The sequence below is a fragment of the Mastigoproctus giganteus genome, chromosome 9, assembly GCF_048544385.1.
Source record: "Mastigoproctus giganteus isolate SK-2022 chromosome 9, ASM4854438v1, whole genome shotgun sequence".
In the NCBI taxonomy this organism is placed as follows: domain Eukaryota; kingdom Metazoa; phylum Arthropoda; class Arachnida; order Uropygi; family Thelyphonidae; genus Mastigoproctus; species Mastigoproctus giganteus.
Window position 1 is genome coordinate 69,148,354 of NC_143583.1, and position 26,821 is coordinate 69,175,174.

Sequence of the window (26,821 nt, forward strand, 5' to 3'; positions counted from 1 at the left end):
AATGCTATAAAAAAAAGGAAAAGTTATATAATGCAATAACGCAACATGTTTTAAGAAACTACTGAGATTCTTGGTTATGTATCTTTTCTAGTGCAAAACATATCACTACTTTTATGAGCAATGGAGTATGCCCAATTCCACCTTCCTAACACATGTTAAGGCAAATAACAAATCCACTGAACACAACTTCATTTAGCATTACAAAATACATTGCACGAGTTTCCTCCCTTAGGGAGGGAACTTGGCAATCTGTGACAAACTTCTCCTCTGTTTTTACAACAACAAATGTGAGATAAATTAAAATTAAAAACATAAAACATTGTTTTACTGAGCTTCTGATGGTTGCTCCTTTATGGGATGAATCATATAGTTCAATATATTTGGCACATCTCTCCATCCATTTTCTAAATATTTCAGAGAGGCTATTATTTGAGAAACTGTTCAAGACACTTACTATACATGAATATCTGTACATGCACAGATTTTAGTAATTTATGTATTTGTATACGGTTGTGTGCTCATTTTATAAGCACACAACTGTACACAAATCCAACTAAGTATAATACAAGGATCTTGCATATGAAGATAAAAAAAAAAAATCCCACTCACCTGCTTAATTAGGCCATTCTTTTTTATATCACTTCAATTAGGGATTACAACATATGACATCAAACAATTGTTGATGAATAAAATCACTTTACAAATAATTAGAAATACTAAGTACACAATTTTCAAGGACCAATTAACTGATAAAGTTAATCCATGAACTAACTGATAAAGGAACACATTTGTGAATACTGAAGAAAAAAATAAAAAATAAATAAAAAAAAAAGATATAGGAAACAATAAAAAAAATAATACAGTATAAAAAGCTAATACAATTCTACACATTATCACTGAAAAGTTTGGCAATGCCTTTTCATAAAAACTTCATCTAGCCAACTGACACAAAACACTGGCATATCAAGATGTTGACATCCAGCTTCAACTAGTTTCACCATTAGGTGCAAAATAAATTTTCTATAACTTTCATAAATACCAATATGACATACCAATTTGAGAATTTCCATAACATTCTCAAATTGGTATATAAAAACAAAGTTTAATTCTTAAGTTTTTACCTTAAATTAGATTTAAGGTGTTTTTAATTATGTGTAACTTTCTTACTACATCCTGCATTTATAGTTGTCATTATTATTTATTTATGGTAAGATTAATGGTATATTTTACACTGCACAGATCAAAATATTCGGTTTTATTCCTAGTATTAAACATTGCAAAAAAAATAAACATGCAATAAATGCAGAATAAGCCATGCCATTAATCAAACTACAGCATAAAAAAAAAAAAAAATACTAAGTCCAATATGCTATGCACAACCTGTCTCAACATGCTGATGATGCATTACCATTATGTGCAATGTGCAAATATCAATTTACACACATCCATGAGCTTAAAATAAAACTTACTACGAGAAACCCGTCTGCTAAATGCATCACGGTAGCTTTCATTATCTGTGTCTTCTTCCAAATATTCACAGTCTTCTTTCAAATCCATTGTGAAGAATGCTGTTTAAATCAGCTTTTGTATGGTTTAAAATCTAAAAAAAGAATGCAAGGTTTTCTAATACCACCTAAGTCAGTGAATAAAAAATGTTTTAGTCCACACAAATTCTTCCAGTTTTCCTAATAACATCCATTTGCAACTTTACGATTTATCAGAATTTACAGTCCTAGATTATTATTTCTGATTTTTGTTCTACATTCTCGATGATATTTTACAATATCTTGTTAACATTAATTACTCCTTTCTTCATGACATTTTAGAGAGATATCTTTCAGCAAATAACTCCTATGATTTTTATAAGTCATATTAGAGGATTCATAGGCTTCAAAATTTACTATCAGTGAATCTTTCTCTCAACACTTACTACAACAATCTTTTTCACTTGAAAATAAAATCTCTATCAAGTAACATCATGTAATCTATTATTTCAAAAAATCTGCTTACTTCACTGTAGTTAAGAATTTAAATTCACTACATATGAGGGGCATTTGAAAAGTTTGTGGCCTGAGTATGAAGGGTTTAATTGAGAAATCTGGTAAGGTGTTACTTTTCAACACAATCCCCTTTTGAGTCAATACATTTTTGCCACTGATGCTGCAATGCTTTGATTCCAGCTAAAAAGAAAATTTTTTTTTTGGGCCTGCAGGAATGAATCCACTGCAGCAATGACATCACTGTCAGTGGGAAAATGGATGCCAGCCAGCTATGTTTTCGAATTAGGAAATAGGTGAAAGTCTGATATGCTAGAAGTGATGAATATGGGGAGTGGTCCAAGATTTCGAAGCCTCAGTCATGGCAATGACAAACTTGTGAGCAGGTGCATTGTGAGACATATTATGCAGACCTTGTGAGACACTAAAACACCTCACAAGGTCTGCATAATATATCTCTGTGACTGTCTAGCCTTTCTGAGGGTACTCCACTAGCAACACTCCATCAGCATCCCAAAAAACCAATGCCATTACCCAGCAAGCAAAAAGAATCAATTTGGCTTTCTCTGGAGGGGAGAAGAGCTGTGTTTCCACTATTTGCACTGCTTCTTTGTCTCTGGCTGAAAGTGATGGACCCACATCTCATCCACGGTCACAAACCTTGCAAGGAAATTTGCTGGATCTGCATGAAAATTCGATGGATTTTGCAAATGTTCACTTGACTTGACAACTCTTGTGCATTTTTGATCTGCTGTCAACAACTTTGGGATCCATCATGCTGACATCTTTTTCATAGTGAGAACCTCTCTTGTTATATGATACACACATTCAGATGAGATGCCTAAGATGCCAGCAATGTACTAAACTGTCACTCATCGATCATTTATCACCAGATCGTGCACACCATCAACAACTTCTGGAGTAATAGATGTTGTAGATCTTCCACACTGTAGGTCATCTTCCAGGCTCTCCCTCCCTCATTTAAATTCTGTTACCCATTTCTTTACCATGGAATAGGAAGGGACATCCTCCCCTAATGTTGTAATGTATCCTCATTAATAACCTTTGATATTAGTCCCTTTTTCCACAAATATTGGATGACTGCACGGTGGCTGATTTTGTCCATCTTTCCTCATTCACACAACTTTGTCAACTTCAGGATCTGTAATTAAAAAAAGATGTTATTGAAACTGCATGAAACTTGGCGGGTCACAATTTGAAGTGTTATACATGAAGTACAGAAATATTTAACACTGTACCACTACCCTTTCATACACAGGCCACAAACGTTTCGAATATCCCTTGTAAAAAATAAAATTCCAGTCCGCAGGGAATTAAAAGAATTTAAATCATAAATTTATATTGCACAAATATATATCAATTCAGGCCTTGCAATTTACATTTCTGAGAATAAGAACTGCTAAGTAAAAAATTAGCAAGTGATGGACCATACAAAAAAGCAATTTTACATTTTGTTTTTTATAACTGATCTTAAATACCATAAATTAAATCTAGTCCAATATTACTGCAGCCAGTAATATTGGACTAGATTTAATTAGGAAAGCAGACTAGGAAAACTAGACTAAGAAAGCAGAATCACTCATGTTCTCTGCCAATTTAAATTCTGAAAATATACACACTTGTGTGCTCATATTTTCATTCAGATTTAAATTTTTAAACCTGAATGAAAATTCTGCTAATAATTAACAGCATTAATTACCTAAATACATAAAGGCAGCTACAATTACAAAGGATCAATCTTGACAATGGGACTGACAATTATTTTCTCCCTGCATGAGGGACTTCATTGCTAAACTGGACATCATTACCAGAATGATGCATAAAGAATAGAAGTGTGAAATCCTCATCCTCTGGGAGGTCCCTGGGGAAGGAGAGGGAGGGATAGAAAATCACCCAAGAAAGACTGTATAAGAAATATAACACGATCGGGTTGGACGCAATACTGGATAAAGTAGATGGCCACATTATTCATATTCCATAGTCAGATTGCCACAAAAATAAATAAATAAAAATATATATAATAAATAAAAAATAGACAGCTCACTGTTAACTTGGCACTATTCAATTTAGTTGTTGCAATAACTTAATTATTGCAGCAACTAAATTCAACTTCTGCAGATCGAGATACAAAATTGGCATCCCTACAAGTAGGATTGAATACTGTCACTGTAAGATTTTAATGTTAGGAGTGTGCATCACAATCCAAGTTCTTTCAGCAGTTACACGTGGCAAAGCAAAATGCTAGCGATCTTAAGCAAGCTAACTGGAGATACTTTTCACTTTTCTATGTCTTGATAACCAAATGGAAAATACTCCAAATGACCTAAAATACTATGAACAATTCATACCATCATTTTAAATAATGATTTCTTCTTTCTATCTTAAAAATAAAACATATAGCAAGATACTCAAGATACTTCCTGCAGCATAAGTATTGAAGAAAGCAAGAAATGTTGCTTTTCTAGACACTAATAAAAACTTAAATTTTCCTTCAAAACTGCAAATTTACAGTGTTATCTATTCCTTTATCGAATTATTTTCTGATTATTTATTAGTATTGGCCATATAGTGCAAGGAAGCCAGTCTTTTGCTGCACTTGCCAGAAAAAAAAAAAGTAGATAAGAAAATACATATTATGCACTACCCTTCTCACATAGGGATCTATCCATTTGACCTTTGAATTTCTTCAAATTGTCAAGCCTCAACTACCTGTGGAAGCAACTTGTTCCAGTAATTAACAACTGACTGGCTAAAAAAAAAAAAAAAAAAAAAAAAAAAATTAAAAAAATTCCTACAACCCAGTCTAAACCTCTTCCTCTGAAATTTAAATTTATGGCCCCAATTTTATAATTCTTTATATGGTGAAAATTCTTCATCCATTCATTTTACTAACCCCTTCTCAGAGCCTTATGTCTCCCATTTAGCATTATACAGGGTGTTTCAGTTAAATGTTTCAGAACTTCTAAGAGGGGTAGAGTACATCCTGACAACTCGAAATCATATAGCAATGTGGGGTCGGAAATGCTTTCCTGAAGCGGTGTTGTACACAGAAGCACCATAAAGAAAAGAGACCGTAAGTGAGAAATCGTTTTAATAATACATGAAAAGAAGCAAAAGGTACATGGATTAAAGTAAGTGTTCGAAGTTTCTTCCACGGGCTACAATGCACGCCTCACATCTCCGACGCATGGACATCCGAACATTCTGGAATACTCCAGGCGAATTTCGAATTTCTTCGGCAGCTACTGCGATTCTTGCAACCAGCTCCTCAGCATTGTCAACAGGGGTGTCATAAACTAGCGATTTCATATGACCGTGAAAATTCCTTCACAAGGGAAGGAATTTTCAACACGCATAACGACCATATCTGGGCGGTCGAGAACCCGCATGCAATACGACGTCGTGCAGCACAGATTCGATTTTCGGTCAATGTATGGGCCGGTATTATGGGAGATCACCTCATCGGACCTTACCTGTTATCGTGTCGTCTAACCGGACCTATCTACTTGATCTTTCTGCAGCAAGTACTGCCACAACTTTTGAGAGATGAACAGATTTCTGCATCGACGCAAAAGACAATGTGGTTCCAACACGATGGAGCCCCTGCCCATTATAGCGGAGATGTTCGTAACTACCTGGATGTCACATTTGGTCAACAGTGGATCGGACGTGGTGGTCTCGTGCGTTGGCCTGCTCGGTCACCCGACCTATCATGTCTTGATTTTTATTTCTGGGGTCATATGAAATCGCTAGTTTATGACACCCCTGTTGACAATGCTGAGGAGCTGGTTGCAAGAATCGCAGTAGCTGCCGAAGAAATTCGAAATTCGCCTGGAGTATTCCAGAATGTTCGGATGTCCATGCGTCGGAGATGTGAGGCGTGCATTGTAGCCCGTGGAAGAAACTTCGAACACTTACTTTAATCCATGTACCTTTTGCTTCTTTTCATGTATTATTAAAACGATTTCTCACTTACGGTCTCTTTTCTTTATGGTGTTTCTGTGTACAACACCGCTTCAGGAAAGCATTTCCGACCCCACATTGCTATATGATTTCGAGTTGTCAGGATGTACCCTACCCCTCTTAGAAGTTCTGAAACGTTTAACTGAAACTCCCTGTATAGCTTATACAGCCATTAACTGACTATTTTTAAACTAAATCCTTAATGTAAATCCTATCTTTATCTCCTATACAAATTCTATTTTTATAAATCCTACAGTAAATCATCACAATGGATCTCAATTTAATTGTAGATCTCAGGGTTTGGAAATAACAAACAGCATCCACCAAACCAGGCTTTCATTGATAACTTAACTATATAATATTGGTGTAAATACACCATAGTTTACTCATAAATTTAACTACATAAGTAGTGTAACGGCATAGTTTGATTATATCTCATATTGTGGCTACCTTCACAACGAGATACCAGGTATTGCACTAGTTCAAATAAATAATGCTTCTTTAGTAGAGGAGACTACTGTTATTATTGTCAGTGGGTACCACCACCCAGATGCCTCTTGGAGCTCGTTGGCTAACTCATCAGTGGGCAGGCAGGTACCCTGCTAATACAGACATGCCATCACAGTTGCAAAGTACCTGCCCGCCCACTGATGAGTGAGCCAACAAGCTCCAAAAGGCATCTGGGCGGTGATACCCACTGACAAAAAATAACAGTAGTCTCCTCTACTAAAGAAGCGTTATTTATTTAAAGTAGTGCAATACCCGGTATCTCGTTGTTTGTTGTTGTTGTTTTGTTTTTAGGAGCATTAGCAACTAAGGCCATATTGCTCCGGGATATGCGGTGGTCATTCCCTGACCTTTCCGCATCCTCCGTATTTGGTGGTGATGGGCTCGAACCCTGGTCTAATCAAGAAGCATGTGCTACGCACTGTTGCTCCTTCCCACCTGGCTACAGAGGCGCCGTATCTCGTTGTGAAGGTAGCCACAATATGAGATATAATCAAACGATGCAGTTACACTACTTATGTAATTAAATTTATAGGTAAACTATGATGTATTTACGCCAATATTATATAGTTAATCTCAATCCATAACATATTATGCCTTGTGCATTTAGTCTTCAAAATTGATAACTTAATGATGAAAGTAACATTACTGTAACTTACTGGCAACAGTACATTATTGGGATCTAGTGATGCAACTGCCTCAATCTAATGGTATTTACCATCCACTAGACTATTTTCACATCAAAGAAGAGTACAGAAGCCGGGCTTTTCTTCACCATCACCCTGAGTAAACTTTAGTTGGAGTTTTCACTGCCATGTATAGTGGCAGCGGAAACTCCAAAATTTTGAGCTCTTCTGCTCCACACAATAAGTATAACGTGAAATATTACAAATTAAAACATTTAATGCTTTTTTAATTTTTATAGTACAGGATAATATTCTAGCAACTATATATATATATATTCTAAACTTTTAAGCCATTATTTAAATAATATATATATGAATATATATTTAAATAATATATATTCATATATATATATTATTTAAATATATATATGAATATATATTTAAATAATATATATTCATATATATATTATTTAAATATATATATGAATATATATATTTAAATAATATATATTCATATATATATTATTTAAATATATATATGAATATATATATTTAAATAATGGCTTAAAAGTTTAACATAAAATAAGAAAATAAATATTAAGCTATCATTAGAGGCAGCAAAATGCACCTCCTCTACATGAAGCCCAGATATATCCGATAATTCAAAATAAAAGGAGGATAAATGTGGGGTTTGGTTCTTCGATCTTTTCGCCTTTGCGATGATTTGTATAGCGATTGAAATGCAGCGATTCCATGACCATTATTGGCCTCATGGTCCTCTGTCGATATGGGGCATAGTGGTCAGTCTATTATTTTGATATTTTGTTTTTCTTTCAGTAGTTCTTTTAACCCTTTGGTGATATTTCACGTTTTTCGGAACTGGTACCTTCAAGGGGGGGTACCGCTAAATCATATTAAAATTGGCATTATTTTAAATTTTATACCGGTTTTATTAATTGGAATTAAAGTGCTAAATTATATAAGGGACTATCGGCTACTGTTTATATCTTACCTTTACTTCCCCCTCCCTGTTTGTTTATTTTTACGTTATGTTAATTTTTCGCTCTACATTTTTGCCATACTACTGGCTTATGTTTTATGTTGTTTTATTTTGAATTATCGGATATATATATATATCAATGTTAATGAAAAAAATCAGTCCCAGTCCATTAAAGTAAGGTTTTACTATATTCTGGATCATCTGGCTCAGAGTTTACAAAATTATTGATCGGTGGAGCAATTCAACACATATCACACATTTTACTGTGTGTGTGTGTGTGTGTGTGTGTGTGTGTGTGTGTGTGTGTGTGTGTGTGTGTGTGTGTGTGTGTGTGTGTGTGTGTGTGTGTGTGTGTGTGTGTGAGAGAGAGAGAGACTTATCCACTATTGATCAAAGAGCAGTTCCTGCCAAAAGCACTTATATAACAGTCATCTACTATCCATTGTTCTCACCAACAGTCACTCAATATCATTAACATTTCCAAATTTAACTACTTATTCAATTTATGGTCACTTCTCAATTTACACACTTTTTGTTTGTAAAAGAATAAGAGAAGTTTAACCTCAATGTGAGCATCACAGCTCTGGTTTATACTATCAAACACTTTTGGTTTAATGCAGTCATATCAGATACCAACTCTCAATTCAGTTTTGGATGCTTTACTTCTTTAATAGAGCATATGGTCACATAATAGATGTAGGTCAGCACTGGCCTTGTCTGATGATATTTTGTGAATTCTTATAAATTCTATCAATTGACTGAATATTAATTAACTATGTATTATCCTTCCTTCACTCACATGCTCAATTTAATTAAGATGTATCATGTAACATCTGTGAGACACTCCTTTGTGTTTTAATTTTAAGAAATTAATTTTTACCTTTTTACTGAATTGAAAATGATAATCTTTTAATTATCATTTGCTAAACACAACTGTTGTTGTTTCTTTAGGTTTAACAGTCCAAAGGCAACTAGGCCATAACGTGCCTAATCTTAGGCGAGACCAAACTCAGTTAAAAAATATTGAATAAAAATAAATGAGAGACCAATAATAAAGTTTTACTGTATTTTTTAGAATTTCAAGGTCACTCACTACCCCGTACTAAAACAGACACTCACATGGCATCTACCAAATGCAACAAGAATCTCTGTATTTTTGTCAGCTGTTTGTATTTAGCCTGTGAAACCAAAGTCTACAACAAGCTTAGAACACCTGTTACTGGCTTCTCACAGATACCACATGGGAAAGAATTGTCTAGATCAGTGGTTTCCGAACTGTGCTGCACGGATCCCTTGGGATAATGTTATAGACTGCATGTCACACCCGACGAGAATTCAGTTGTCCACAATCACTCCTAACTTGGTGAGACAAAAAAAACAACACCGTTCTTCGCACTAGTAACCTATGAGGCATGATTGATTGTATAATCAAATAGTGACAGTTTATTATTCAGTTAATTTTTGTATCAGTCTGAAAAAGGTAGATTGTAAACATAAATAAGTTCTGAAATATAAATTTTTAATTTTGGATACCTATCATCCAGACACTCCATATTTAAGTGAGCTAGAATGTGAGGATCTGTGGTTATTTTTTGAAGCCAAAAGTGGTCTACGAGCAAAAAAGTTTGGGAAATGCTTGCTAGATGAAAGATACACTTTTGCTAGCATGGCATCTATTAAATATCAAAAAATTAATCTCTCGTAAGTCATGGATATGGAAACGAAAACAGAAAATACTGTATAACCAACAAGTTCAAGAATACTGGAGGGCAAAAGTACATAGGAGGATTTGATTTCATTTTTAACTTGGAAAAAAAATAATAGAAAAATTTTTAAAATTTGAATCTGTAAAACACCATACTAGCACTGGAAGGTTAAATTGTATTTTTGATGTAGGTGTTGAAGGGCACATCAGAACACAAGATAGATAATAATAAAACAGAAAAAGTTGCATTGCATGATTCGTAAGATTTTAATATTAAATTCTTGTATAATAATAACTGTTCGGGAGCTTATAATTAAATTTTGATAGCTGCGATCAATGTAAAAAAACAACACAAGTTAAAATAAAACAAAACCAATTTGGAGAGCATGGCATATGCTGTGAGCCATCTTTCAGTTCTTTGTTGGTGTCTAAAGGTAAGGGGGTCTTTTGTTACATCCTAAACTCGCTCTTTCTGGAAATGATAGTGGTTCACTTACTTTTATCATTCTGTTATCTGGAGCTGAGTCAAGCTGCAGGAGAACAGAAGTGCTGGTTGATTATGTTATCTGGACTACAGTTCACGGGGGAGGGGGAGAGAACTCATGTGTATGATGGACATGACAGGAAACTACCTTGGAACCAAAGAACCAAATTGACTGGGGTTGAGTTATTTGCAATTGCCCTTCTCACTACAGTATAAAACAATCAGCATAAACCTGCAGCTAGCAAAGTAGGGCAATGACATCACAAGAGTTGCTTGCTCTGCTTGGTTGGTTGCTGCTATCATGATGAACAGGGAAGGAATTGATGACTGAAAATCTCATGAAAGGATGCCATTTCCCCCCCCCATCCACTGGCCCTCTCCAAGAATATTAGGTGCCCTTCCTTAACAGAAATCATCACCAATTCACCAAGATAGTAAAAGCCCCCAATCACATGCAATACCCTGTCCCACTAGCAGCAGATTTAAGCCAATTACTTCAGCTTGTAGTAAGGAAGGTGGCAGAAAATCTCTGCCATCACTTCTCCAATTCCTGTGTAGTCCCTCCCCAAGAACCAACACATTCATGGTCTCCAACTCAATCAATCCAGATCAGAATAATCAACCAACCTTTATCATCCTACAGTTTCAAGGTCCAGATAGCAAAAGGCCAAAAGTAAGCAGACCTCTGCTATTACCAAAAGTAACTGGTCTAGGACGTAACAAAACGCACAGCTGGAATAGATACAGAGGCATTTTTTACCACTAGCAGCAACCAAGTAATATCGGTTTTGCCACTAGTGGTAACATATTACTAAAAGGCAACTTTTCTTTGTCAAATTCTATACTGCAAAAACATCCAAAATACTTTAAAACATCTGCTGAATTCCCTAGTTTACTTCAATCATTTTAAAACCTAATTCTGTTGTATTAAAAAATAAAAATAAAACACTGCATCAGCTATACTGATCAGAACATAACTGCATTTTTAGACAAGATGAGCTTTCTCTACTTAGAATGAACCTTAACCTTCTTTGGTACGTACACAAACAGGTTTTCTCTTTCATTTCTAGTGCTAATTTCTTCTGAATTATTCCTTCTGATACTGCACAAATCCTAATGCAGCTATGACAAAATACTGTTCTTATTCGCCTGAAAAGCTCTGTAAAATCCTAAATGGTTTTCATAAAACAGCAATCTCAATCGGTGAACCACTGCTTTCCCCCCCTCTTTCTCCTTCATATTACAGAGACGGTTTCTGGCATGTCTTTTCATTTCTTTTTTTTTTTTTTTTTCTTCTGATGACTGTATTCTTTTAAACCCTGTAATTCCACCAATTTCTTCTAAATTGGTTAGCATCCATTCACATGTTCAACTCCATCACCAAACTAACATTTTCTATTCTTCATAGATTTATTCCTCAATGCTTTCACTCTTAGGAACAACTTTTATATGCATTCCCTGAAAATACAACCTAAAAAGTTAAGAGTCTGATGCTTGTAAATTTCTCCTGGTTTTACAACTCTCAACCCATTTAAATTGCAATATTAAAATAGTATAAATTTCAACACCCTCTCATAATTTGGGATTAATTTATAAAAAAAAAAAAAAAAAAAAAAAAACACTGTATTCAAAATTCTGTTCTCCCCTTCATAACAAGCCAATATGGAAAGCACTACTGATAAACAGAGAAGTAATAACACAGAAGAATGAGCAGAAATAGAACAGAATGAGTAGAAATGTGAGAAGATATCTTAACAGAAGAATGTTCTTCTATATGCTTCTAAAGCTATTTCAAATACAAAAATCAGAAGTTATCTACTGTAAGCAACTGGAAATGCAGCAACTGGAAGTGCAGCTATGATACATAGTATCTGCTGTATCAAGCTTAAAGTCTACAGATGACACAAAGGTTGGTAGGGTGGTTAATGACAGTAACATGGTATGCCACTGCCACTAGACCTAGAAAAATTAGGTATATGGGCTGAAAAGTGGCATTTGAAAGTTAACATGACCTATCTAGATTTTGTGAATGATATGCAGGAATTTTACAGAAGGGATAAGGAGGTGATTATACTGTTATATAAGGCAATGGTTAGGCGACATCTTGAATAATGTATACAGGTCTGGAAGCCTCATTTTAGAAAGGATGTAGATCTGTTGGAATGGGTGCAGAGAAAGGAAACAAGGTTAGTGAGGGGAACAAAAGAGTACTCTTATCAAGAAATGTGTTAGTTAGCAAACTGCAGCATCTGTTTATGGCTTTGAATGGATTGAATAAGCTAAATGCTGATGGAATCTTTTCCATTGCTCATACAACACAAGTGAGAGGGCATAAATTTAAATTGAGGAAGGTTGATTGCATAATGGAAATTTTTCAGCCAGCAGATTGCTGGAACAACCTTCCATCTTGTAAGTGTGGAAGTTTGAATAAATTTAAAGATGAAACAAGACATTATTAGTAGGATTGAAAAAGTGATGTGAATTTTTTTTTTTTTTTTGCTCATACTGTAAAAGTTTGCTTCTTTGCATCATTTGCCAATGTTAATACTAAATTCTATCAGCTTTTGCTAAATATTATTTCTATATATTTATTTTTTTCTGTCTGTGATAAAATTTCAAATCATTCCAAATTATTATTTTACATTAATTTATTTGAAAACGCTATTCGTGCATATGATATGTTACATAAAAGAGAAGCTAACCCTATATGAGATAAGTGGAATACTATTATTTAAGAATAACTAATACATACAACAAATAATTGATTCCATGCTATAAAAGAATATTACCAAGCTCTCATTTCTGTATAGTTTTAATGGTTGTTGGAGTAGAACAATTTTTTATTTCAAAATGGTTACACAAAGTAATGTTTTAACCAAATACTAAAAAACAGTCTCATATTGTTGTTGTTATTTGGTTTTTAGGAGCATTAGCAACTAAGACCATATTGCTCCGGGGATATGCGGTGGTCATTCCCTGACCTTTCCGCATCCTCTGTATTTGGTGGCGACGGCTCGAACCCCGGTCTAATCAAGAAGCATGTGCTACTCACTGCTGCTCCTTCCCACCTGGCTACGGAGGCGCCTCACACAGTCTCATAAGCAACAGATGTGCATTGATTGTGCAACTTATAAAGCTCACATCTGCACTCAAGCTTTGAATATTAAAGACAGCCAGTATGAAGCTCATGAATATAAAAAAAAAAAAAAAACTAATTATAAAACAACAAAATGCTACTTTCAAAAGCTTGAAATCATAAGTTGTTCTCATGGATAGCATAACAAAAAAATTCACAAGTTTTCAAAAATTTATTTAGGTCTTCCTGGGTGATAGACTGAAAGAGTACAAGATTCTTCATGTATTAAGAACCTACACATAAAGACCATCTGGGTGGCAATATTCACAGTGTCATGAGGTAGGATTTACTTAAAGACATAACTCCTGCCAAGGGTAAATGGAAGGGCTCCTGCTTATATAAGGGTGACTACAGTGGTCTCAAACAGTTTTTAAATCCTATACAGCAGGATTAATTGATGATGTTACCAACAGCAAATTCTAAATGGGAAGCATTCAGAGAAATAATCATAGAAGCTACTAGGCTTTTCATACCAACTAAGAAATACTGTTCCAGGCCTAGACCTAAATGAATATCAGATGAACTGATGAGAATTGTGGCAGAGAGGAAAAATGCATGGCATGCATATAAATTATCAGGGGATACAGAAGACTATGTTAGATATAAACTAGTCTGTAAACAAGTCTCAAAGGAGATTAGGCAAGCTACAGCAAATAAGGTCTCTGGCAAAGAATGTCAAGAAAAGCAGAAAAGACTTTACTTATATTAACAGTAGAAAGAAGGGTCCACTTGATGTCAATGGTGATCCTGCCCAGGTTTCTCACAAACTGAATGGGTATTTTGCTTCTACAGTCAAGCATGAGAAGTTCCTTAAGGAGGGAAATGCCAGATGTTCATCAAAGGAGGTTAAACAAATCCTTAGCCATAATTACAAAAGGATCTTTGGATTCAAGAGAAGTCCCTATGGAATGTAGATATGCAAATGTATCCCCAATTCACAAAGGGGGGGAGAATCAAAGGGTAACATGAGTAATTATAGACCTGTTAGTTTAACTTCTGTTCTAGAAAAAATAATGGAGTTACTGGTTAAAGAAGTAATGCAGAACATCTAGACAGGACTGTTATATTTCAGTACACTAGAACACTGCAATATGGATTTGTTAAGGGGCACTTTTGTCTGAGCAATCTGATTGGATTTATGATGCAATAACAAAGGAACTAGACATGAAAAATAATTTTGATATCATATACTTGGATTTTAGGAAAGCTTTTGATACTACACATAATACTGCTATACAAATTGGCGCAGTGTGGCATAAGAAGTTTCTGCTCTAGTGGATAGATGGTTAGGTGGGAAAAGATAGAGAAATTATTATGGACACTGCTCTTCATGGACTATGTTATTATTGGAGTCCCTTAAGGTTCAGTGTTTGGATGATTGTTGTTTTCTATATTTATTAAATGATACTGATGAAGGTATATCAGGCTTAATGTTTAAGTTTGCAGATGATACAAAAGCAGCAGTGGTTAATCACAGTAATCAAGGTAAGCTGTTGAAACAACATCTAAAAAATTAGGCAGGTGGGCTGAGAAATGGCAATTGAAGTTTAATATTGACAAATGCAAGGTACAGCATATGGGCAGTAGCAGTAATCTCTGATTAACATACCAACTGTGTGGTACCACACTCAGGGTAGTGCTCTGGGATAATTGTGCAGTCAGATATAAAGTTCTCTGAGCATGAATGGGGGTTACACATGTGCTGGAATGAGTGCAGACAAGGGAAATGAGATTGGTGAAGGTAACAAAAGGGTGGTCTTATCAAGTTAGGCTTCAGTTCTGCAAACTGCAGTATTCTAGAGACCAGACACCTGTGAAGTGATCTGATTGAGGTGGTTAAGGCTTTAAATGGATTTGAGCAAGCTCAATGCTGATGGCATTCCTCCTGTTTCTCAGACTACACATGACAGGCATAAATTCAAATTGAGGAAAGATGGCTGCAGACAGATGTGTGGCAATTTGCCTTCAACCAGAGGGTGGTTGATTGTTGGAACAGAATTCCATCTGGTACTATTAGTGGCAAATGATGCAAGCAAGCAAGCTTATAAAGCATCAGCCAAAAGGGGGGGGGGAGAAAAACACACACACTTCACCCATTCATATCCTCTAAGAATTTGGCTAGGTCTTCCTTGAATTTATTCAAACCACTCACTTCAACAACAACAGATGGAAGTTTGTTCCAATAATCAACCAGCCACTGAATGATGGCAACTTCTGCACATCTATCCTACAACCATCCTTCCTCAACTTGAATTTATGTCCCATCATATGTGTAGTCTCAGAAAGAGGAAGAAGGCTATCAACATTTAGCTTACTCAATCAATTGAAGGCCTTAAACACAACAGATGTCTCCTCAGGTGCATAGTCTTCAGATGCTGCAATTTGCAAAAGTGAAGCCTTTCTTGGTAAGAGTACGCTTTTGTTCCCCTTCACCAATCTGGTTGCCCTTTTCTACAATCATTCCAGCAGAACTACATCCTACCTAAAGTGAGGCCACCAGACCTGTATGGTGTTGTGGACATGAACAGTTTGGATTCATTCAGGGAAAAACTAAACAAATTATTGGAGGGGATGTACAGGTGATATGGGAGGGTTTTTTTTTTTTTTTTTTGCTGATGCTTTATAAGCTTGCTTTCTTGCATCATATGCCACTACTACTAATAATAAGAAGAATTGGGAAAGATACTGGATAGGAACCTGTATCTTATCAGCCACAACCACCAAGAGAAGCATGTCGCCTCACTACTTAACAATCTTAAATTTCAAAAGAGAAATCAAATACTCAAGTTACTTCATAAAGAATGTTTTTGGGGAAAAAAATTGTAGTACTGTGTAATCTTAAAATAAACAGAGGGACGAGTTCTGTGTATACTAACTGCATCAACCCTGGACATTTCCAAACTGATTCTATATAAATAACTATATCATAAAACTAGTTGAACTGTTTAAATTTCATAATGCTATTATAAAATCAAATATTAAAAGCTTATAAAAGTAATTCATTTGTTTTTTTTTATTGTTGTTTTTTAATTCCAAAAAAAAAAAGGTGTACTACATGCTGATAGTGCAATTCTACAGTTTTCCTTTTTTTGAGTTATACAAAAATTATAAATAAATATATAAGGCTGATTCAACTGGTTAGCACCAATTGTCCTTACAACTATGCTGATTTAAAGGAAATTTATTTTATTTAAAGGAGATTTGTAGGAAATTTATTGTAATTAACAAAAGCTTTTTGTTGGCTGAAGGTAACGTGTTGAAGTGGCCTCTCATCTCCCATTCAGCTAACCTGGTGGATTTAAGTACAGATGTCTTGCAGAAACTGATATCATCCTTGGCTGCCTGCTGCTTTGGTATAGCACTTGGGGTTGTCTGATGACCTCAGAAAAACTGCACAGCTGTTGGCTGTACACATCCATAGTTTCTAGTTTTATTTACAACTTCAAATTTTGCACATTTGTGGCAATTACCTCAAAGTAGATAGGCTTGCTCAATAGTTTCTAAAAAAAAAAAAAAAAAAAAAAAAATACTGGCCACCCACAAGGAAGTTTGGCACATATACAAAAAAAAAAAAAAAAATTATTGAAATGAATAGATTACAGTAAGAAATACTAATATAAACTATGATGAAACTAAAAAACTTTATTCAATACAATAATCAAAAACTTATAGTTTATTGATTCACAGCTTTTATAAATTTTTTTTATAAAAAACATTCACATCTGAACAACTAAGAGACTACCTTAGAGAACTAAGAGAACAAAAAAAAAAAAAAAAAAAAGTACTTTGTACAAATTTGATGTAAAAATTGTCATGTTCATCTGTCCATAGAAATTGAAATTTTTGTTGAGGGTTTTTTTAGGAGCATCAGCAACTAAGGCCATTTGGTCCCGTATATGTTGTCTGTAAATTACACGTGTTCTGAAGTCAATTTTCCTGTTTGCTGGAAGGAAAACCAGAGTTTCCAGGAGAAAAACCATGCTACCATTGCCTGAGACCGATTGGCTCAGCCGTGTTGTCAAAAAGGCTCATAAAAATTCCTCGTATCATCAATGGGACAAACTCTGGTCTTTTCCACCTGGTGTGGAGAGGATGGCGATTGTACCAACTGGGCTACCCACAAGGGCAGATTTCATTGAAAAGTTGAAATTTCATTATTCTGGCTATACAAAAAATAATAAAGATTGATGAAAGATTCCTACTTAAACAACAACAATGGCTACAAAATATACAACTTACAAAATTTACAGAAACAAATTGGACAAATACAGGACATTGACATGTCCAGTATTTTCTGAATTTTCTTACTGAACAGCAAGTGCAAATACTTAACCGTACAGGTGAAAACCAGACAGACACCTGGCAATCTTAACTACCCCAGATTTGTTGGAGGGGAGGATGATTGCCTGACTGATTTTTTTTTTTGGTAGTATTTCTTTTCATGATGTGTTTCTTAAATAATGTAAGCTAATCAGGTCTGATTTTGAAATTGTCTCTTGTGTGTGTCATGGCATTCAAGGAGTCTATAAAGAAGGTAGTACTATATGGGCACCTCTGTAAACTTAAGGCACTGCTAAAACCCCCTTTAGTTTCCCCCACCTATGCCCAAAGTTGCTATTTACAAGATAACCTATCAGTGTGATATAGCATACATTGGCCAGATATACAGAAGGGCAGGTAAGAAACATCAGATACTCCATTTAATTTATGCTTACATCTGCCACTGATTTCTGTGGAATATTTAAGCATAAATGGTGTATCTGATTGTAAGTGAAGTAAGCAGCCGCTCAGGAATCTCAGGTCCTTAGAATTTAGTAGATACCCCCACCCCAAAAGTATTATATTTATGGCACAATAATGACAGCAACTAACACTCTTGGCATTTAAACATTTGCTCACAACATATGAGTTTATTGATTAATTAAAAAAAAAAAAATTCCTATGTTTTGTGAAATGAGAACTAATCATTGCAACAGTTCATTTCACACTAAATGAAAATGGCATATAAAAATAAACTGCTGTCTTTAATGCCCCATCAGTTGCATTCCTAAAAGAAACAGTTATCTATCTTTTCATTTTTTTTTTATTATAAAATGATTATTTTTTAGTTTTTTTTTGTTGCATTTAAAAATGTATTTTATTAATGATTTACATAATTTATCCCACTTTTCACTGTATGAAATTCTTGTAATTCATATTCCCACCCATTCATCCTTCAGAGTAGATGGGGGAGGAGAAAATTATGGATGCTGAATGAGCAATGTTTGTACATTCCAGCTAATTCCAAAAAAATAATAATGCATTCCATCCAGTGGTACTGTTAGAGGCAGAAAACAATGTAACATCATTTGGAGAAAACTTGGGGGAAGGGTATATGGGAGGGTATGATTTTATTCCCAAATTTAAAATATAATAATATGAGAAAAACCAGATTAATATCAGTCCAAATTTGTACAAGGTCTATAAATCATAAGATTTTCATAATTTTTAAAAATATCTTAAAATTAATGAATATGAGCTTAAAATTTTAGTATACTTTAATGCTTTTGATTATTTTGTTAGTTAAAAATTTAAAAAATGTTGTAGTAGTAGTAGTAGTAGTGGCACATGATGCAAGAAAGCAAGTGTAGGAGCTTATGCAGCATCAGCCAAAAAAAAAATAAAAAAAAATAATCACACCATTCCCTCCAAATGCCTGTCCAGTTCCTCCTTAAATTTATTTAACCTATCAACTTCTACAACGACAGATGGAAGTTTGTTCCAGCAATTAACCGCCCGCTGGCTAAAGGCAAATTTCCACATCTATTCTACATCTGTCCTTTCTTAATTTGAACTTATGTCCCCGTAGGTTGGTAATCTGAACAAGTGGAAGGATCCCATCAGAATTCAGCGTGCTGAACCCATTCAAGGCCTTATACACCTCAATCAGATCACCGCGCAGGTGCCTAGTCTCCAGCCACTGCAATTTGCAGAACTTAAGCCTCTCTTGGTAAGAGAATCCCTTCATTCCCCTCACCAATCGTGTTGCTCTTCTCTGTACATGCTCAAGCAAATCTACATCCTTCCTAAAATGAGGCCTCCAGACCTGTACGCAGTACTCAAGGCGTGGCCTGACCATTGCCTTATACAGAGGGACAATCACCTCCTTTTCCCTGCTAGCAAAATTCCTATATATCATTGACAAAACCCCATGACCCACCCTAGCAGCCTGTCTGCACTGCTCAGAAAACTTCATATCTGACTGCACAATTACTCCCAGGTCTTTTTCATTTTCTACCACCTTAAGTGTAGTACCACACAGTTGGTACGTTTCTCTGGGGTTACTTCTACCCATATGCAGTACTTTGCATTTGTCAAGGTTGAACTTCAGTTGCCACTTCTTAGCCCATCTGCCCAAATTATCTAGATCCTGTTGCAGTAGCACACTGCCATTACTGTCATTAACAACCCTGCCAACCTTTGTGTCATCTGCAAACTTCGACATTAAGCCTGATATACCTTCATCAATATCATTGATAAATACACAAAACAACAGTGGACCCAACACCGAACCCTGTGGGACTCCACTAATAACATTAGTCCACGAAGAGCAGCACCCATTGATTACCACCCTCTGTCTTCTCCCACTTAACCATCCTTTTATCCATTGTAGCAACTTACCCTTAATACCATTCTGCTCCAATTTGTACAGTAGCCTTCCATGCGCAACAGTGTCAAAAGCTTTCCTGAAATCCAAGTATATGATATCAAAATTATTTTTTGCATCCAGTTCCTTTGTGACCACATCATAATAACCAATCAAATTTGTCAGACAAGACTTTCCCTTAACAAACCCATGCTGTGTTTGAATTACTGCTGCAGTCTTGTCTAGATGATCCTGCAATGCATCTTTAACCAGTGACTCCATTATTTTACCCGGAACAGAAGTTAAACTAACTGGTCTGTAATTACTCGTGTCACCCTTCGATCCACCTTTGTGAATTGGGGACACATTTGCACATCTCCAGTCCGTGGGAACCTCCCGTGAGTCCAAGGATGCTCTCATAATTATGGCTAAGGGTTTGCTTAGTTGCTTTGCCGCCTCCTTTAAAATAACTGGATAGATCCCATCCACCCCAGGTGCCTTTCTTATGTTTAACTTCAACAATTTCTCCTCCACTTTGCTCTCAGTTATTACAAAATCATTAAGCACACTGCTACAATTTGATAACCTTCTTCCATTTTCAAATTGTAATAATTCAAATTAATTGTATTAAGAGTGTGCTGTTGATGGAATATTCATTACAAGGAATGACTAGGGAAGTGTGCATACTGATGGTTACGCACGTTATCCCAAAACCACAGACACCCCTCTTTTTTTAGTGTTAAGAACTAACTGCTCGTTCAACAAACTTCACATTTAGAAGTTAACGATCATAATAGGAACTAACTTCCCCATTTAATTCTATGCATAAAATAACAAAAAAAAAAAAAAAAAAAAAAAAAAAAAACGCTGCACAATAAAAGCTAGCGTAAGTTGCAATTCTCCAGAAAACAAAACAAAGCAACACAAAAATGAAGATGTACTTGGGCTGAGTCACTTTTTTTTTTTTTTTTTTTACGTTATCTTACTTACCGACAAGTCCGTTTGTTTTACACTTATCTTCCGGGATCATTATTCCTGTTACTCATATATATGAGCTTATAACTAGAGAAATATGTAAAACAGTTACTGAAAGAAAACGACAGTTAATAAATACATTCACAGATACCAGCTAACCCAACGATGCTTTGCTAAGTGATGTCGAGGAACAACCGGAAGATGCTGCTCGCATTGTGCTGTACAGACAAACTCTCCTTCAGAGGGAACTGCAATCGCTAAGCTTAGCCTCACAACAATATCACGAATTTTTACCTTAAGCTATATATAGAGGAGGGCTAAAACCATTACCGTTATTGCATGGAGAAACCTGAAAAATAATTTATTACCATTCTAGATCATACAGTATTACATAATGTAAGGTATTATCAATATATTTTCAAATTATTTTCTAATTATTCAGCAGGAGCACCCAAGGCTTCTATATCACGCTATGTATATTATTATACAGGGTGTGCCAAAAGTCATTATTAGGCACTTCTATTAGGCGAATTAAAAAAAAAAAAAAGTTTTAATGGCAATATTATACGTATAATTTGGGTCTGGAAAGAAAAAAATAATAATAAATTATGAAAAGTTGTAGAACAATGTAAATACCTATATTTGGTAGAAAAATATGCTTATAATCTTGTCATTTGGGCATTTTTATGAAATTCATCTTTTTTAGCCAAATAGATAGTGACTTCTGGGACAGACTGTATTATAGCTACTATATATACATGCACTGGTGTGCAAAACATAAGGACCAACACTATTTCTAAAGGTTACAACCATAAAATCAAACGAAAGAGCCTGAGCCGATTTGCATAACTGTGGCCGTTCAGTAAAAAGCTGGTGCACATGCAAAAATTTGAATCGTGATGAGAGGGCACACATAAACAGAAAAAAGCAGCAGTTCAGCAGTTATATGCAAATTACCGAATGGTGAGCACGTTTGTTACAGACGTTCGATTGGTTTCATACAGTGCTACAGACAACGAAATGGTCAGTAGACAACATCTGGATGACTTTACCCGGGGTCAAATAATTGGGAAGCTCGAGGAAAGTCGAAGTGCGCGGAATGTGGCTGCAGACTTCGGTATCGCCCATAGTGTCGTCTCACGTGCGTGGTCCTTCGACTGGTTCGAAGGACCTGAATCTACTCTGAATCGACTGGTTCGAAGGACCAGTGGTGGTTGTCCCGAAAAACAACGCCCAATGATGACCGCTATATACTCCTACAGGCAAAGAAGGACCGACATCAGACAGGGGATCCATTGCAAACCAGCTACACAGGACGCAAGATATCGCGATTTACTGTGGCCGGGTGACTCCACACAGGTGGACTGTTTTCCCAACGGCCAGTACGCTATTTCCCTTTAACACCTGCCCATCGGAGACACCGTTAGCAGTGGAGCATCGAACACAAGGACTGGACAGCGCGCCATGGGATAAGATACTCTTTACTGATGAGAGTAGATTCAGTCTCAGCAGCGATTCTGGACGTCAGCTAATCTGGCGAGAGATCAGCACACGGTATCATCCCTCAAATATCATTGAAAGGGATCGATATGGCGGTCGAGGTTTTCTCGTCTGGGGAGGCGTTATCTTGGATGGGCGTACACAACTCCAGATACTGGAAGGCAGTATTGTAGCCGGTGCACGCTGCTGTACTGAGGTAATCCTTCTCCGTGTGTGCCTGTTCCGAGGTGCCATTGGCCCCGAGTTCGTGTTTATGGATGATAATGCCACACCCCATCGCACTGCAGCTATTGATGTGCTTTTTGAAAGTGAGAACGTTGTTCGTATGGATTAGCCTGCCCGTTCTACCGATCTAAATCCCATCGCACACACATGGGACGCTCTCGGGTAAAATTTTCTGGTGGGTGTGGACATGCCTAGCGGCATGTCCACACCCACCAGAAAATGTTCACCAGCTGACGATGGCACTGACAGAGGAACGGACGATGTTACCGCAAGAACTTATCAGCAACATTGTTCTAAGTATGGACAGACGGTGCAAAGCCTGCATCGACATTAGGTGGTGGCCATATCTCCTACTGAGGACCACCTCTTCCCTTTGTTCCATCTTTGGCAGTGATGCATCTGTATCATGGCAGCCAGTGCTATGTTGCCATTTTTGAATAAAGTCCCTCGGTACCGTTTTGTTTCCGTTGTTGTGTCGGCGTTGTTTCCTTCATCATTTCTGTATCTCACGAGGTTCCTTTGGTATGCGTTTCCCATATCCAGGCCACTTCTATGAGAAGCTACATGTGAAAACCTGACCTAAGTTTTGCACACCAGTGTATGTATTCGCAGGTCGATGTGTGTTGTGATGGGCAAAAAAAGACGGAGAAAAATCATATTTTCTGCGCCTGAGATGGGCAAAGTTCTGAGTTTGACGACTGAAGCCAGTTGAAAAGGCTTTTAAGGATACCTGCGGCCCAGTGGCGGATTTAGCACTTGAGAGGCCCCAGGTGCAATTCAATTTTGAGGCCCCCCCCTCTAAATATTTTCGGTACCACTACAGTGTGCATTCTACACGAACGTTTTTACTATAGCAGGCGCTCTAGATTTGGTGTTGCGGTTTTAATCATTTTGGTTGCGCAATTCTTTCATATATTTTAACTAATGTTTAAATGAAAAAATGGCACAACTAAGCATTAATGATAATACGTATTCTACATCAGATTCACTTAGTTCGCATAGATATTTCATATAATATGTAGGGATATTCGCATAAGAGTTTACTAACTTCTCATATTAAATTATAGTTTTATTCAGTAACGGTAATAATGATGAGTGTAAAAATTAAAAATGAAACAATTTTATTTTTTTTAGACCTGGGATTTGAGGCCCCCTCTATTTAAGAGGCCCCAGGCGCGCGCCTCGTGCGCCTGCGCGGAAATCCGCCACTGCTGCGGCCTCCGACGAGATTCGAATCCGGATAATTTCAAACGAATGACAATACGCTTACGAAAGGGCGCAGATTCAACCGTGTAGGCAGAGCCGGATTTACATATAAGCTAAACAAGCTACAGCCGAGGGCCTCGCGTTACAAGGAGGCCTTGCTCCATCTTAAAAAAAAAAAAATAATTAAATATTGTCACAGGTGAACTGTAGGAAAGAAGGATCTCATACATCTTATAGCTTAGGGTTACAATAAGTTTAAATCCGGCCCTCCATGTAAGTAAACTAAGCGATCGGCTAGGTAAAATTAAAATTAAAAAAAAAAAAAAAAACTACAACGAAGATTTCATTTTTATAGCCTTCATATTTCAGTTCAATACACGTATGGAGGGAATATAAATTATATACTGTAATTCATTTTTTACATTTCTAAGAATTTATTAATATATCAAATTTTTTAATTATCAAAAATAAATAATATTTAAGCGAAATTCTTTTTTTTTCTCTTTTTTTTTTATTTATTTTTTTTTATTAAGAAGTAGAGTCAAGGGAACCCGGTATGTAATTTTGATAAGCAATAACCCAGCCACTCATTAAAAGGTTCACCCTCTTACCAAAAGCCTCATCCTATATCCGCCCTTGGCAATTTGAGGAAATGACGCCGGTTCCATGGTCCGCTTTGCGTATTTGCTATATAAATCAAAACACTAATCGCTGTAATCATTTTTAGTGAGTAAAGAATTCCAATTGCTTGTTTTTGTTGTTATTTGTTTTGTTCTAAAGCAACTAAGACTATGAAGCGTCAATGTATTTCTTCTGTCGTAAATTGTGTACAGCATTTGATTCTCTGATCTGCTTGCTGGCTCTGAGAGGGAAATGAATGGATTGAGTATGCATATGTGGACATAATGTCCACATACGCATTGGACATTATGTCTCTCAACTGCCTCTTCCATAGCACTGCCTTTCCCAATATTTAAAGGCTCTCTTTCTCTCTAGGAGAAGGAATAAGGATTTCACTTCTGAAATATTCAGCAGTTTTCATTCCATATGACATGTAAATTTGCTTACTGGCATATGCAAATTGCACATACAAATATCGCACTGCATTATCTGAACGGTCGAATATTGGAGTGACATATTAGTCAATATCACAAGCATATTAAGTTTATATTCCATAAAAGCTCGCACATGTACTATTCACAAAGAAATGGCCTCACTTCTGCAAGAAATTATGTGCTTGTACGAAATATGCAAATATTTATCTAATAAAAGTGATCAGCGATTAGCCTGGAATTCAGTTAAAACGTGTATTACAACAATGAACGCACGATATAAGTTCAGAAACTAACGATAGTTGGATATCATATGGAGACAATGTCTTTGTGTGTTAATATTGGTGGATTAAACATTTCCAAGATGATATTTGGCAACATATAGAAGAAATGCAAGTTCATAGGTAACATTGACCCTAAGAAACTCTCAAACAGAAATGGAACAGTGACTAGTAGTAATTGATTTCTCTTGAAAGCTTGTTACATCAATTTGCCATCAGATCCTATTGGGAGTGGAATGTGATCACACACAAATATAGAAGTGTTTTCAAAACACATGGAGACCTGCATTTTAACAGAAGAACTGTAGCCCATAAGAATTTGATAATAAATATAAATGCACAACGTCAATTGGTGGGATGCAACTACAAAAACCTGGGCTGTGACTCAATATAAATCAGTTCTACCAATAGATTTGAACTAATTGGATCAATAAATCACACTACACTCTCTTTTCATAAACAGGTTTCTGTATGTAAGAATCTCAGAGAATGTTTCCAGTTGACTGCGTTGTCCCAAGTGTAAATTTAGAAGGAGGAGTTGTAGTCTGTTTTTGGACAATTCTGTGTGCTGTACATTGAGGAAATTTTATGGATGTGATTCGTACACCTTTAAACATGAAAATGCTTCGTATCACAAAAAAAAACATTGTGGACACATGGCTTGGAGAAAATAACATCGAAAGATTCCAATGATCAGTACAGAGATCTGACCTCGACCCAACTAACACATCTGGGATGGCGTGAAATGAAAAATAAGGGCAAGGCAAAAAGCTAAAAAATGCTTTTAAACAGTAGTGGAACACAATACCACTAGGTTTCTAGAGAAATTATTAGAAAATCTTCCACAAGGCATTGCAGTAAACATTACGCCCAAAAGTAGGACAACAAGCCATTAATTTTTTTGCAATTACTTTTTGTATATTTTGCAATTATTACAAGTGTCTCATGACTTTTGATCGGATACTGGATATCACACAGTGCATGAAGCTCTGTAAAAGTTGCCTGTATAGAAAGTCCCATTTTGTTGCTATTTGATTAGACACTCATTGCTGTAATGCAGTCAATCTCTCTTTTTCTGATAGAATGAAAGTCTTTAATGTACTAGGGAGTATATCATCAAACACAATACAAACCACAGTAATGAGATTGTTAAATGGATAACTTTATTAAAAATATAAGCACAAAACTGCATAACACAAAATCACATTGTTCGTTGCATATTGAAGGATCTTGAATTTTGGTGTTGATGTTGATGTGTGTTATGCACCAAAACAACTAAAGCTATGAGGCGTCAGCATATTATGCAGTGGAGTATCATCTTATGGTGTAGGTGATACGGATGCAAAAGGGCCTGACCTCGTGGGAAAAGGCCCAGCAATGATGCGAGTAATTTTTATGGGCTATTTTCATAATATAGCTGAATTAGTCAGTCTCAGAGGAGATTCCACGATTTTTCTCTCGGAAACTCGGGGATATCGTCCAGCAAACAGGCAAATCGACTACAGAACACATACGCAT

At 36.0% G+C, this 26,821-nt stretch overlaps 1 protein-coding gene across 1 annotated transcript in view; it reads right to left on the bottom strand.

Annotated features, from left to right (window-relative positions):
* LOC150080426 (anoctamin-5-like) overlaps positions 1-21,167 on the bottom strand; it is a 251,979-nt gene extending 230,812 nt beyond the window's left edge. Inside the window, exons 1-2 of the mRNA XM_090381897.1 lie at positions 21,055-21,167; positions 1,470-1,600 (exon numbers count right to left, since the gene is read on the bottom strand). Coding sequence (XP_090238023.1) covers positions 1,470-1,557 — 88 coding nt within the window. The 5' untranslated portion in view covers positions 1,558-1,600; positions 21,055-21,167. The remainder of the gene's footprint in view (positions 1-1,469; positions 1,601-21,054) is intronic.
* Positions 21,168-26,821: the final 5,654 nt, after the last annotated feature.